General features: G+C 34.6%; 1 protein-coding gene across 1 annotated transcript; it reads left to right on the top strand.

Moving 5' to 3' along the window:
• Positions 1-11,533: 11,533 nt before the first annotated feature.
• Positions 11,534-15,559, top strand: LOC120207405 (E3 ubiquitin protein ligase DRIP2-like). The gene is made up of 8 exons (XM_039206867.1): positions 11,534-11,995; positions 12,839-12,938; positions 13,492-13,825; positions 13,921-14,174; positions 14,238-14,402; positions 14,565-14,615; positions 14,744-14,816; positions 15,321-15,559. The coding sequence occupies exons 1-8, from the start codon at positions 11,869-11,871 to the stop codon at positions 15,492-15,494; spliced, it is 1,278 nt and encodes a 425-aa protein (XP_039062798.1). The 5' UTR covers positions 11,534-11,868; the 3' UTR covers positions 15,495-15,559.
• The last annotated feature ends 716 nt before the right edge of the window (positions 15,560-16,275 follow it).

Genomic DNA, 16,275 nt, shown 5'->3' with positions numbered 1-16,275 from the left:
CTTTTTTACTTATATTCTTGAGCCTGCTATCAAGAATTCACCATGATAGCTACACAAGAATTAACAATGGTGAACTGAGAGAGAGAGAAGCAAGGACGAAGATAGCAGAAAATATTGACTAAAGTCAACAAGAGAAGAGTTTAACAACTAAGTGTATGAAAGCTTAGAAACGGATTACATTGATCTGCGTGAATAGTGGACAGGCCCATTATATATACAATAACCAAGACTAACCAAATAGCCCAACTGAATAGAAATCAGTTACAACAAACTAACCATAACAGTTACAACTAACCAACTAATCACATCTGAATAATACTCTAATATTCTCATGGCTTTCTTATGATCTGAATTACCACTTCAACATTTTCCCGGTTTCTTTAGATTTGCTTCTCATGGCTGCTAATATTGATTTCTGCCCAAGACTTTACACCAAGACGAGAACGCATATCACTAAATACTGCAGGTGATAGTGGTTTGGTGAGTATGTCAGCCACTTGTTCTGCAGAAGGAACAAAATTCACACTGAGTTGTTCTGCCAGAACTCTTTCCCTCACAAAATGAATATCTATTTCTACATGTTTTATACGAGCATGATGTGTTCGATTTTCAGCCATAGAAATTGTAGAGGTATTATAACACCATACAACTGGCTTTCCAGTTACAACAATCCCAATTTCATCAAGTAGTTGTTCAATCCAAATCAATTTAGAAACAGAATTAGCAAGGCTTCTATACTCTGCTTCTGATGTAGACCTAGAGACAACACTTTGTTTCTTAGAACACCATGCAATCGGGTTACCTCCAAGGTATATACAATAACCTGTTGTGGTTCGTCTATCTTCCACCGATGTTGCCCAGTCTGCTACAGTGCAGCAGACTAGACTGAATTTTCCAGCTTGAGTGAAAAACAATCCATGCTCAAGTGTCCCACTAAGATATCTCAATATGCGTTTCACTGCCCTCCAATGGGTATCACATGGACTATTCATGTACTGATTGACCTTGTTAACAGCATAGGCTATGTCAGGTCTCGTTAAACATACATATTGCAAGATGAACATCACCAAACAACTGTCCATCGTTTGCCTTGAGTTTATGAGCAAGGACCATAGGAGTAGGAGTGGGTGTTGACTCATCTAAGCTTGATCTTTTCAACAACTCAAAAATATACTCCTTCTGATTTAAAATCAAGCCTTCTGAAGTATGTTCAACTTGCATCCCAAGAAAAAGCTCTAACTGACCCAAATCTTTAAGTGAGAACTCATCGTTGATTGCTTGCACTACGACATCCACTTCTATTTCCTGACTTCCTATGATGACTATATCATCAACATACACCATTAAGAGCACTTGAGAGCATGCTCAATTTTTGATAAACAGAGCCTTCTTTAAAACCATGCACCAGAAATTTTCTCAAGGTCTCAAACCATGCTCTAGGAGCTTGTCTAAGCCCATAAAGAGCCTTCTTTAAAAAACACTCTAACTCCTTCCCATCTTCACTTCTCTGCTCAAATCCTGGAGGCTGACACATGTATATTTCCTCAGCTAGCTTTCCATTGAGGAATGCATTGTTGATATCGATCTGTCTAAGTGGCCAATCTTTCATGACAACAATAACCAGAATAGTCTTTATTGTACTTGCTCGAACCACTGGACTAAATGTCTCAGAGAAGTTTCTTCCCACCATTTGTGAATAACTCTTGGCAACTAGACGAGCCTTAAACCTGTCAATTGACCCATCAGGCTTCTTCTTCACTTTAAAAAGCCACTTGCAACCTACTGCTTTGCGTGTTGGTGGCAAAGGCTTTAACTCCCATGTACCATTTTTCATAAGGGCAACATACTCACTATGAACAGCTTCACGCCAAGCAGGATGTTGTAATGCTTCATAGACATTAGCTGGCTCTTGAGGACTTGTCTCAGCAAGCAACACTTTAGGTTTAAAAATGTCAGTTTTCCCATGAGTGACCACTGAATGAGTATTCTGAACTAGCTGAGATGGTGGCGGTGGAGATGGTGGTGGTGGAGGTGATAGTAGTGAAGATGATGGTGGTGGAGGTAATGGTAGCGATGTAGTAGATATGAATGGTTTTGAAATGGATGGATGAGATGGAAGAGATGAAGATGAGGTGAATTGTTGTTGTGATGAAGATAAGTCATGTGGTGAAGAAGTAAAAGATGGTGATTCTACTGGTTCAAACGAGTCATGTGATGGTATGGAAGATGATAGATTTGAAGGATGAGGTGATGATACTGGAGATGATAATTCTGAAAATTGTTGTGGTAAAGTAGGAGATGATAATACTGACTTGTGGTTGTGTGTGTTAGTGGAAGAAAGAAAAGAAGGATGAAATAAACTGTTTTGAGAACAAATGTTTTTGACACTTGAGTGCTTTTTGACTAGTTCCAGTATGATTGTTTATCACTGATAGAGTAGAAGTATTAGGAAACTTTTGATGTTGTTGATAAGGAAACTCATGCTCTTCAAACCGAACATGCCTTGACACATATACACGACCACTAGAATCTAAGCATTTATATCCCTTATGAGCAGGGGAATAACCCAAGAAAACACAGGCAGAAGAACGAAACAGAAATTTATGTTTATTATAAGGCCTTAAAAATGGGTAACACATGCAACCAAAAACACTAAAAAACTATAATCTGGTGTTTTATGAAATATCTTTTCATATGGTGATATGCCAGACAATGCCTGTAACACCCCTAACCCGTATCCGACCCGGATACAAATCTGAGGTGTCACATTTGACTTTTCAAATCATATACAAATCATAATTAAGAACAAATTTAAAGTTTTGTATTAAAATAAGATAACATATACCTCTTTAATAAGATAACCATTTAACATACATTTTTACATAAAAACATAATAATTTACATAAATACCAAAAGGTAGAAGTTTACAAAATAGATCAGAGCATTTCCAAATTAAATGCTTAATACATGCCAACATTTACAATAATACAAAACACCTACATTTAAATTGGTTCTGATCTGATCTTCAAAATGTACGCTATCCATGCTAACTTCACTCTTCTGCTTTCTTCAAACCTACGCGTGAGAAAATCACACGCTAAGTCGATGACTTAGTGAGGCAAATACTAAGAGTGTTAAATAAAATCTTATTTCTTTTATTCGAAATGTTTTACAAAGAACTTCCATTATTTTTTCGTATCAAAGTATACTTATGAATAATTTCTCTTTGTATATCTTTGTTCCAAATGCCCAATGTATACTACTGAGAACTCTAGGTATTTGAGTACTATGAGGTTGTGCACTAATGCTATCACCACAGCTCGTAATTTGCACCGAAGTGCCACATAATTGTCCCGAAGGACCACATAGGTTTGCACCGAAGTGCCACATATATTTGCACCGAAGTGCCACATATTTGTCCCGAAGGACCACATAAAACCCTCGACTCTTGGCATGCCAACTATACCTCTAATCCTCATACATATACTTGGGCTATTAATCACATAATTATGTTCAATCATTATTCGAAGTGTTTCTTATTCACATAGTTTCTCTCTCATAGAGTCTGTTCACATTCAATGGTTCAAAGTTCACATTTCCATAATCGTATAATCATAAAACATAACTTGTATAATAAAACTTGAATAAAACATTGAAATATAACATAAAAGAAATTATAACGTTTTCGATCGAAAACACTGAGGTTGGTTTATCGCAAGCCTTCCTCAATTCTATTGCAAAACTGAGAAGTTGCACTCACCTTTGCCTCACGGAAGTCTAATCCAAATCTTTAACCCTTTCGAATCGATAATTAATATTCTGAGCTGACCGGAATTCGATTACGTTCAATCACTACACAAAACAATCAAAAATTCAATATCGTTCCTCAACTCAATTATATCGAATCAAAATAACTTGGGATGTAAGAACCCTACATTTCCATTTCATGTTTAGAAGTATCGGTACTACTTTAACAGTACCGATACTTCCCTTCAAGGGTATCGATACATCCTCATGGTACCGATACCAAAATAGAATTCGATGTTTCAAGGGTATCGATACCTCCTCAAGGTACCGATACCAATCTGGCATTCGATGTTTTAAGGGTATCGATACCATCCTTCAGGTATCGATACTACCCTTACAATATCGATACCTCTTCAACAGGTATTGATACTACCCTTAATAAAATTCACATATTTTTCCCTTGAAGTATCGGTACTATTCTAATGGTACCGATACTCCAAGCCCAGAATTGCCATTTTTACTTCGAAAATTACCAAAAATCCTCTCAAATCTATTATAACATCCTTCCTTAAGCCTTTAAACTAAACCCCTTTCATTCAAACCAACTTGTCAACAATTTCTACTCTTAAACACACCAAATTCTCACTAAAACACTTACCTTTAAGAATCATGCCATGTTTTCAACCAAGCTCTTAATCATTTCCAATACTCCTAACCCTTTAATTAACTCATTGACAAGTCAAAAATCTCACCAAAACTCTAAAACCCAAACCATATCAAAAATTCATCTTAAAACCCATTTTACAAATCCATCTCTAAAACACTCATCTTATTGCTTTAATACTATATAAGCTTTCCTTAAGCTTATATAACACCCCGAATTCCACTACCAAACCAAAAATTAAAGGAAACCATAAAATTCAAATTCTTAGCTTATGGATGGAGCTCACGTAGAGAAGAAGAAGAGATAAGAAAATGGTTTTCCAGACTTCTCTTTTCTTTCTTCCAAAACCCACGTGTATATCTCCCTTAAAAAGGATGATAAAATCCCTCTTGGAAAAGACCATATTGCCCTCTTCACTAAACCAAATTTCCATTAAGCCCTACACATAAATTCCACTATAAATCCTTGAGTTTAATGATTTATTCTAATTCAAACAACGAGTTTAGAATTCTTACAATTTGACCACTGACCCGATGATTGGGATGTTACAATGCCCATGTAGGCAACCGATTAATAAGAAACAATGCACTAGAAAAAGCATCATTCCAAAAACTTAAAGGCATTGAAGCCTGAGCTAGCATAGAAAGACCTACCTCAACTACCTGTCGATGCTTCCTTTCTACCAAGCCATTCTGTTCTGAAGTATGAGGACATGATAATCTATGCACTATACCTTACTCTTTCATGTAGGGTTGAAGAGCACCAAACTCACCCCCTCTATCCGACTGAAACACCTTGAGCTTGACACCAAATTGTCTCTCTACATGTCTATGAAATTGAAGAAAAACATACTTTACCTTAGACTTTTGTTTTAAGAAATAAATCCAAGTATATCTATTGTGAGCATCAGTGAAAGCAACATAGAACCTAAATCCATTAGAATAAACAAGAGCAGGGTCCCACACATCAGATACTATAAGCTCTAGAGGTTGTGTATAAACAGTGTGTAAGTCATAAAAAGGCAGCTTGTGTGATTTAGCAAGTTGACATGCTTTGTATAGCATTTGTTCTTTATTTATATCAGAAGGGATTACATTGCAATTTTTTAGTGTAGAAAGTAAAACTTCTTTAGAATGATGGCCAAGTCTTTTGTGTTACATGTCTACAGACACCCTAGCATTTACAAAGTGACAACTTATTGAAGACAAAGAATTATTATCAGAACTATTAATATGAACCCTATCACCAGTAGCCATGCAACAATCATTATTAACAGAGTTATTCATAGCAATATTGAGTTTGTACAACGCTCCATCTTCACTTCCTTTTAATAGCACTTTCCGAGTATGCAGGTCACGAACTTGACAAAAATTAGGATAAAATTCAAGCAGAACCTGATTGTCCTTAGTGAATTTGGAAACATATAACAAGTTTTTAGTAATGTTAAGAACATACAGTAACTTATTTAAACGAAACCTATTGGAATTAGCACAGAAATAAGATTGACTAGTGTACTGTATTGGTAGAGAATTACCATTACCAACAACCGCACTACCTGTTCCAGGGTGAGTGTCTTTAACCTGCAAGTTGCTAAAATCTTTAGTTATATGATGAGTTGATCTAGAATCTAGATACCATGCATTGTCATCCACTGTCTCAGGTGTAGCTATGTAAGCTTGAGATGTAACATATGGTTGAGTAGCAGTAGTGGACTGAGCTGGATTTCCAAAAGGAAATGAAGACATACTGTGAGGACTTGAGTAGACCTGATGATGAGCATTAAAAGGATAAACATGTGGACGAAAAGCAGAAAACTTGAGGGGTTGTTATCAAGGATGAAGGTGCATAATACATCGAATTATAAGGGGTGAAGTTGTCATTGTTGGGATTATAAGAGCTGATATTGGCTTGAATACTGGAATAGCCTCTATTATTACTATTCTCTGTAGGGCGAGATGACTCATTCTTGTAACTCATATCAAATCTGTAATAGCATCTTTCAACAAGATGTCCTATCCGACCACACAATTGACAATGTGGTCTAGAGGATGAAAAACGTCCTCGGCCTCTACCCCTACTACTGTTGTTACTATTATTGAAGTTTTGACCAATATTATCAACAAATTCACCCTTGTTTTGATATTCAAATTGTGAAATATTATTAGAGACCACTTGTTCATTTGTAACTTGAGTAGTGACATGAGAACAAGCTGTGACATGATTAAAAGAATGTGACTGTCTAGTGTCAACATCCAGTAATATAGTGCTAACATATCTTAAATCTGGAGGAGTGGGAGTAGCAGTTATGATAGTAATAACTGATTCGAATTCAGGTGGCAATCCATTCAATATAGCAGTGATATGTTCATGTACTGATATTATCTCACCACGGCTAGCTAGATTGTCACAGACAGATTTAGTTTTCATCAAGTATTCTCTCATACTCAGTTCTCCCTTCCTCTGAGAATGAAGCATTCTCCTATAGGAAATTAACCTAGAAGTAGTTTTGCCACTGTACAACCTATGCAATGTATTCCAGATCTCAGCTGCAATATTGAGTCCTATAAGATGAGGTAAAACTTCTTCACTAACAATGGAGAGCAACCACGAAGCAAGAGCTCCATCTTGCTCCTCATAAAGCTCATATTTAGGATTCAAACTAACTACACCATCTGTAGTTACACACTGTGTAGGCCAAGAAATATTAAAATCTATATATACAACAACCAAGACTAACCAAATAGCCCAACTGAATAGAAATCAATTACAACAAACTAACCATAATGGTTACAACTAACCAACTAATCACATCTGAGTAATACTTTAATACCTGCGAAAGAGACGCTCTTGGATATTCAAAGAGTGAAATAGAATTTTGGGGACGAAAGTTTGGAATTAGAAGAGAGGGTGCACCATCAAACGGTTAGTATCTGCGTAATGATTAGCTAACTCCCCTTAATTGTATTAATAATTAAAATCAAATACAAGAAAAAAAAACCAAAACTCACTTCATCTTTCATATAGAAACATGGCGAACCAGTCTTACAAGTAGTAAACTGGAACTGTTTTGAGTTTAAACTTTACAAGCTCAAATTGTCTTGAACATAATTGAATGATGTCTCGTTTATTAGCTAATTAAGGTCATAATATCTTCATATTTATAGGGTTTAATGACATTTTATCCCTTAAACTCTTTTCAGCTCTCTTGGCCTCGAACTTACAATATTTTTTAATATTTGTTTTTATAAATTTTGCTATAAACTTACTTTAATTGTTTTTGTCAGATACAAAGAGATGTTATTCATCCTCACCCGATAACACGAAATGATGACCCACAAACAAAATTTGTGTGTGACAATTGTGAAGAACTGTGCAAAGGTTTATAATATAATTGTCAACTTTGTTCGTTCATCATTGACAGCAAGTGTTCTACTTTAAAGGATGAAACACAACAAGTTAGAAAAAGCAAAACCACAGTCAACCATTTTAGTCACTGGCATCAACCTACACTGTGCAAGTTCAATATTTTGCAAATGGACTCAAAGTTTGATGGGTGTTGCGGAGCATGCAAACAACGCCTTTGTGATATAATATATGCTTGCATTTATTGTGAATTATTTCTGCACGTATCCTGTCTTGAGGACATGTTGGTGGAAGTTCAGAGTCTGTTCCATCCACAACATCCTCTTCGCATATTACCATACCTATTCGCTGAAGAAGCTGATTGCCTCGGCTGCAAGTTAAAGATTGAAGGCGAATTATTGTTCACTTGTATGGAATGCAGATTTTCCAAGCACTATTCATGTGCTAAGTATCAATTTCGTGTGGTTAAACATGATTTCCATCCCGATCATTATCTTCTACATTTGGGGAAAAGATTTTTCGGTGATGTATCTCCCCTATGTGATGAATGTGATCAAACTTGAAAGAACACTTTATGGTGCTGCCTCAAGTGTGCGTTTTGCATTCATCTTGAATGTATTTCACTACCATCGGTCGTCAAGCACAAACGTCATTTGCATCCACTTGAACTTTTAACTGTGACTGAAGATGATTTTGGAGAATACTATTGTGATACATGAGAAACACAAAGAAATCCAGAGCATGATGTTTATCACTGCAAAGAATGCAACTATATTTCACATATTGACTGTGTGATTCTTGGGGCAAGTACATCAGTTTTATAATAAAAAATCATATTTTTCTCCAGATATTTGATGAAAGCCTGAAACTGAAATTTGATATACATTTGTTTATTTAGGTTAAACCTCTAGAGCAACAGATACTTCAGTATCTAACTCCTTATTCAAGGAAAAAATTAAGAAGGCTCCCCGGAAAATCAGTCTTTGCAAGTAAGCATATTTTATTGATCCTTTTTCTGTGACATTCCATTTTAAATTAGTAATTGAATTCACTCATTTATTTAAGTTTATTTTGATCGACTTTAAGAAACTAACAAAACTTGTATTAATTTATCTTTGATAACTATTTTAATATTCTTCAAAGTCCCATCAGACCATCCACATGCACCGTAACTGAAACCACCATCACTGCAAACAAACACAGGGCAAGTCTTTTGGAGAGATGGAGAGCTACAAAGATGAATATTTGAGTTGAGAACACTGCAAACAAAGATGAATATTTGAATTGTTGCCTGTTGGGTTGGATAAAGTACTGTAGTTAATGCATGTATGTATGAATGTGTATGTATGAATTCAACTCATAATTAATCTACTGATAAACTAAGTATGTATTGAACTTACCCTCTTGGGGTTGGTAAAACTCGGAAATCTACTTTTAAGGTTTCTTGATAGATACCACATAATGAGGAAATTTATGTTTGATTCCTTTAGAAATCACTTTTTTATCCAAGTCTTTAAGCACAATTCTTTTCAATCCATAATTAACTTCACATCGAGGGACAAACACTGAATTTTAAGTTAAGAGGGTGAACTTCTAAAATTTAAAGAGATGACAGATTTATAACATTTCAAGGGCGAAAACATATTTTTAATAGAAAATACATAAAAAGAATCTAAAATGAATGATAATTTTAAATTTTCAGGGGCGACTATCATCATCCGCCCCTCAATCCATCCTTATTCACATTGATACATAAAAGTAATTTGATCCCATAATTAAATCAAAATCATGAAAGAAAATCTCATTAAATGTGTAAAAAATTGATCTATTGAATTATAATGTGGGCAATTTCGAGCAATTTTATCTATCAATACACTTTGCCCCCATGGAACTCGAAAGTGTTACCCCTTTATTTGTATTTCTCATCTCTAATATTTTCTTTCGGACTAATTAAATGCAAATGAATGAATCGAATTGATATTTTTATTGGCTTAATACCTACCTACTTTAGTCCTCTATTTTGTAAAATTGTTAATTTAGTCCTTTTTACTATTTTCAGTTAGTTTTGTCCTCCAACATTCATTCCCTAACACTTTTAGACCTTGGATTTATTTGCTAAAAATTCCGTGGCCCAATCAGGTTTTGTCAGGTGGTATTTAAAAAAACTCAAAAATAGCTAAAATTTAAATAAAATCATAAAAATGTAAAAATCCTAGATAATTACCAAAAAAACGTCAAAATGTATATATGCTTTCAAATTTTGTAATTACACTTAATTTATTTTTTAAATGTATAAAAAATAAATTATAAAAAATCCTATAAATAAAAAATTGAGTACTTTTAATTAAATTCTAATTTTTTTTAAAAAATAATTTTTTTCATTTTTATGATAAATTTTTAGTTTTCTATTATTCTTTTTTTAATTTTTTTTATTTTCTTAAAACTCTATGTAGTAAAATCTGATTGAATCACATTATCATTTTTAATTAAAATAAAATCTAAGGGCTAGACGTACCGCCGGAATAAAAGTTGAAGGTCCAAACTGACACAATAAAGTAGAAGGGCAAATTGAAAATGTTATAGAAGTAGAGGGGCTAAAGTAAGTATTAAGTCTTTTTATGTTAAGTTTTTTATGATTTACTTTTAAAATAAAAATCACAATTGTAAAATTCAACATTTATATGTAATTAATTAAATTATTAATTTAATTTATTTCCTATTTGGATATTTAATTTTCTATATAGATTAAATTAATTAAACATATAACATAGATATACTTTAGGAACCATTAAGCCTAAAATAAAAGGGCAATTTCATATCTAGACCCCTAAAATAGATATATTCTTTAAACAACATATACACCATGTTCTTAATCTTTCAAAGGCTAAAGAAGGTAAAAGTATTTTTGTAATCGTTTTTACATGGATAACTCGAAAACCCAAGAAAAAAATAAAGGGTAAACTACATATTTAGTCACTTAATTATTTCCATAATATTTTATTCACTAAAATATTTTTTCAAAATTGTACGTAATCTTACACTTTTGTTCTATTTGATCACTCATTATTAAAAATTAACTACGATACTGACATGCCATAAGCTGATGTCATCTCATTACTGAAAAATAAAAAAATAAAACGTCAATAGTTTTGTTTATTTTGGGGTTAATGGTATGTGAGACCTTTAAACATTTCTAAAAAAAATGACCCTCAAATTATTTTTTGTACTCAATGTGGTCCTCAAAGTCAAAAAAAAATCAAATGTGGCTCTTTGACCAATGATTTTCGTCATTGATCGATACGATGTTAATGTGACAGTTCATGGTAATGACATAATAGTATATGATGCTGACGTGATGGTCCACGGTGATTGATGATGTGATGATGACCAAAAAAATCAATTTAGTCAAATGGCCACATCGTAAACTGCCACATCAACATCGTAATGATTAATGAAGAAAATTATTAGTCAAATGACCACATTGAATTTTTCTGAGTTTGAAGGTCATATTAAGTGTAAAAATAGTTTGAGGGTTATTTAATTTTTTTAAAGAAGTTTGAGGGCCTTACATACCACTAAACCTTTATTTTTAAATGGAAGACGATTAAAACAAAATAAAAACGTAAATTTTAAGTATGATGTTAAAAAAATAATTAGATAACAAAATAGAGTGACTAAATACTTAGTTTACCCCAAAATAAAACTCACACCAGTGAACCACCAAGAGCCAAAGCCAAAAGACTTTTACAAGCCGCTGTTTTTGTTTTCTTTTCTATATTGTGTCCAAAAATCCAACCAAATCTCACGTAGTTAAGTTCTAAAAATTCCACCTCCAAAACCCGCCCCTTCCATTCATATCTGTTCCAGTTTAGATCAGGCTTTCACGATATCCTTCATGTAATAATAAAGAAGCTTCCCCTCCTTTTTGACACCAATACTTGGAACCAAACACACACTTGTCAGAACCCAACGAAAACCTCAATCTTCTTCTAAACTTCTTTTCTTCTTAGTTTTTTGGACTTACCCATTGTTTGCTGATGAATTTTCATCTTCATAGAACCAGTTTCAGCCTTTGAATGTGAAGGGAGAAAAAGATGGTTGGTGGTAGTCATCATCGTGTTGTCAAAGTAAAGGGAGAAACTTTAGAGTCATGCATGACATGCCCTCTTTGTAATAAGCTTTTAAAGGAAGCTACAACTATTTCCCTGTGTCTCCATACGTGTTAGTTTCTCTTTTCTTTTATGTTATTTTTCATGTGCTTTGTCCGTCCTTGATAATTGCTGATCTGGGTTTTCTTCTTTTTCTTGTTGTATTTGGATGATTATTTTATTCTGGGTTGTTTTTCCTTTCTGGGTTTTTTCATCTGAGGTTCACTATTTTGCAATTTATTTGATTAGTTCTGTTGTGTCGAGATATGTCTTTCTCGATGTCTTACATTCATTAAACTATACGTTCCAGATGTTTTGTATTTGATTTCTATTGAATGTCAAATTTCAGATTTTTTTCTCATCCGATTTATAATTCTTTTAAATGTGATTTCATTTTTCTTGCAACATGGTTGTTCTGGTCAATACTCCTTCAATTTCTGTTTTCACTTCTTTACCTTTGTTGGTCTCATGCATATACGTATGTTGTATATACATAGTGGTGGTTTGAATTATATGATTGTATAATAGCCAAAGGATATGGCAGACTTATGTAGGAGATTTAGAGTATGCCATAATTTGCCACCATGAATGATTCTGGTATGCAAGACAACAAGGACACCAACTTTTCTGTCTCATGTATTAAGGACTGCCTTTTGAACAAGTTGGTATATAGGTTGCTTTAATTAACCCACTTTTAAGTTGAATATCAATGTTGTCATCTTCAAAGAGAGATCATCTACTAAATGCTTCTACATTGTACAACTTCTACTTGAACATTGTACTGCTTTGTGTTGTGCTTTTGATTCATATAATGTGTCGAACTGCGAAGTCAAGGTTGCTACTGTTTTTCCTTGGAATGTTTGATGTATGCTTTTGTGGCTCACTTCGGATGCACTGAATCTGGAAATCAATTCAGTCTGTAGGAAGTGCATATATGAGAAGCTCTCGGATGAAGGGATGGATTGTTGTCCCGTATGCAACATTGAGCTGGGATGTCTGCCAGTTGACAAACTCAGGTTATTGATTCTGGGTATTCAGAAATATATGAATCTTGTGTCATTATCCTTTTTCAAATATAAGAACTATAACTGTTACCCTGTAAACAGTGCAAATTGTTAGCAGTAGAATTCAAAAGCTCTGATCAAGTCCCACTGATGTCAAATTTGTTATTTTTTTTTCTGAATTATAGCTGGAAAGATTGTGTCTGGTATTGTATGTTTTTATCTCTGTGACCACTGTCGCTGGACAGAAATTGTGTAACTTGTTATATCAATTTCAACATCGTAAATGAATGTTTTTATTCATTGAGTCACTCGTCAGCATGCTCTGACTCACGTCCCGTGCTGCACCTTTGCTTCTTAAGGACTTTTTACGAGTCTGTGTCAGCAGATGTTGCTTTTAGCATATTGCTTTTAAAATATATGCTAGCTAGATGCACTCTATTTTTTTGATACTATGCAAGTTTCCGAAGAATCTTTATATATGAAAACTTACAGTCGGTGTGTTTATTATGAAGTTTTGTGTTGTTATAAGCTCGCACAGAATTATTTTTCCTATAAATATATGCAGACCCGACCACAGTTTACAAGAAGCAAGGGCAAAAATTTTCCCTTACAAAAGAAGAAAGATAAGTGCTCCCGAGGTTATGCCTTCAGCTTCACCACCAGCAAAAAGAAAAGAAAGATCACTGTCATCATTGGTGGTCAGTACTCCCAAAGTGCCAATGCAGCGTGGTTTGACTGGAAGGAGAACGAAGGCTACTGCACGAAAAAGGATTGCTGATTTTCGAGGGTGTAGTTTCTCTGTTGAGGGGTCCCCTAAGAAAGAAGATTCCGCAGAAGATCATCCCTCAGGCTCAACCTCACCTGATTCCTCAAACAAAATTAGTCAACGTAAAAGGCAGGTAAAAGAGGCTGAAGAAATATTGTTTACGATTATGTTATGTAAACTTCAAACTTAGTTTTTGAAAACTTGTCCATCTTCCTTAAATCAATGCAGGATTGTTCCAGGGTAAAACCTTCTAGTGAACACAGGTCTAATGAAGATACAGATGATGTTGAAATTATGGAAGGGAAAGCAGATCTGAAGACATCCTTAAACTGTCTTGTCAAAGCAGCTAACAGAAAGTCATCCAAGTTAAATTCACAAGCATCACCAGTTTCTGCATCAGAGCCACATAATAGCCCTTATCGTCACTTATATGCGCCTGAAATAAAAGCTGGCCTTGAATCCCCTACTGTTCCTGATGGAAAATTGAGTTTTCATAAATATAAAAGTAGGGAGCATCGGCTGAATTCAAAAGTCCTGGATTAAAAGAATGGGGCAAATTTGATTACAAAACCTGTGAAACGTAGAAGGTTGCATGCAGAAGCACAAAAGAAGGCAGCTGGCTTCAATAGGATCATGCTAGACACTTTGGGGTCTATGTGGAATACAAAAAACAATCCAATTTGGTTCTCATTAGTTGCTTGTGAAGACCGGTACGATACTGATTTCACACTATATACGCACTTAGTAATGATTTGCCTCTTACAATATGTTCTTTTCTTGGTGAGCGAATTCTCAATGGCATGCTTCATTTTCTGATAGACTTTCAACTTGAGTATTTCTGATTTACTATCGATTTTATGAAATGGTTTCAGGATAGGACATATTTCCCTTCCACAGCTTTCTGCATGCTACTTGAGGATACAGTGAGTAGTCTGTCCGTACTAGCCACTCGGAATCTGCTTTTTCCCCTCATTTGCTTATGCTGAGTTTGTGATATCATAAAAATTGCTATAGTGTCCGTATGATTTGACTTCTTTTCTTATGGTAACAGGGACGGTAAAATGCCAGTCTCATTCATCCAAAAGTACCTTGTAAAGAAACTTGATCTTACAAGTGAAGCCGAGGTGAGATGACCTTTACCAGGTTTTCTGTTTTTCCCAGAAAGCTTAGAGTGCCTACATTTTACATCATTCTAAAATAGTGATGCTATTTTGCCATAATTTTACGTTATCACGATGCTTGCTGTTCTCTTTTTCTTGTTTTCTGGAGCTGAATGCTGAAATGAAACTAAAGGCAAAAACATCAGTAGCACTTCAGTTTTAATTCCTTGGTTTCATATCAGTTTGCATATTGTCGGATAGAATGTTTCAGCTCTGGTTCCAGAAGATTCTTTGACCCTTTTCTTGGTTCAGTATATCCATGTTTATTCTCATTTCTTGCATTTCTCTTCACAACTTATTACCTCTTTCCGTAAGTTTCGAACCGGATTTATCTACTTTTGTAAAGCACATGGAAGTTAGCAAAATCTAAACTGTTCATGGTATAAGCATGTTTTGATGGCATTGATGAAACTCTTAACCTATCAATGATTTTTCTTCATTATGGTTTAAGTGAATGCATTTTTGCAGGTGGAGATCATGTGCCAAGGTCAATCGGTCGTACCGTCATTACAACTTCATAGCTTGGTAGACTATTGGTTTCGTACTGCATCTACAGCGAAGAAGATCCCAGCAACCGTCGGTTCATCATCGAAGGACTACGTTATGGTTCTATCGTATTGCCGAAAAGTCCAAGCTCCCTGAGACGCCCGTTTAATCTTTTTTTCATGTTCTGTCTGTTGTGGAAGACGACTATCGGATAGAACAAAATCGCAATTGATAATTTGAGAAAATAAAGATGAAGATATAGAAGACACTAAATTTACGTGGAAAACCCCTAAATAATATAGGGTAAAAACCACGGGCAACGGTAGAAGAATTTCACTATGAGAAAATATGAATTACAACTTCTCTCGATCTACCAAGGAAAAAACAATGATAATTCTCTCTTGATAAAAAGGAGAAAACAACTTTCAAGAAACTCTCTAAATTCTCTAGTATTGGAAGAAAGCTAGAATGATTTGGGATGATTTTGAAGCTAAATGAGCTAGGGTATTTATAGTTGAAGCTTAAGGACTAATTTGTAAATGCCTTAAATTTCAATGACTAAATGTGAATTATCCCATGCCAAATAATTAAATATTTTACAGTTGATTTTGTCTGCCCCATTCGGTGCATTTATTGCACCGAAAAAAATCTGATTTTTTAAGCCACAAAAACTAACTTTTGACAATCTCTCACTTGAAGATTTGATTGGAACAATCATATCTTCACAGCATTCTTTCTACCTTGTACCTTCATGTTGCTTACGTTTCTGACAGGCCACAAGAGGATCGACACCAGGTAAATTTATCAGCATTGATTGCCTTCGTCATGAAATCTGCTATGTTGTCTTTGGTATGAATTTTCTACATATCTACCGTCCCTTCTTCTACCTTTTCACGAATGAAATGGTACTGAACTCGTATGTGCTTTGTCCTTGAAT

The sequence above is a fragment of the Hibiscus syriacus genome, unplaced genomic scaffold (genome assembly GCF_006381635.1).
Source record: "Hibiscus syriacus cultivar Baekdansim isolate YM2019G1 unplaced genomic scaffold, ASM638163v2 tig00014728_pilon, whole genome shotgun sequence".
Lineage (NCBI taxonomy): Eukaryota > Viridiplantae > Streptophyta > Magnoliopsida > Malvales > Malvaceae > Hibiscus > Hibiscus syriacus.
The sequence above is the reverse complement of the archived record's forward strand: the minus strand, read 5'-3'. Positions and strand labels throughout refer to the sequence as shown.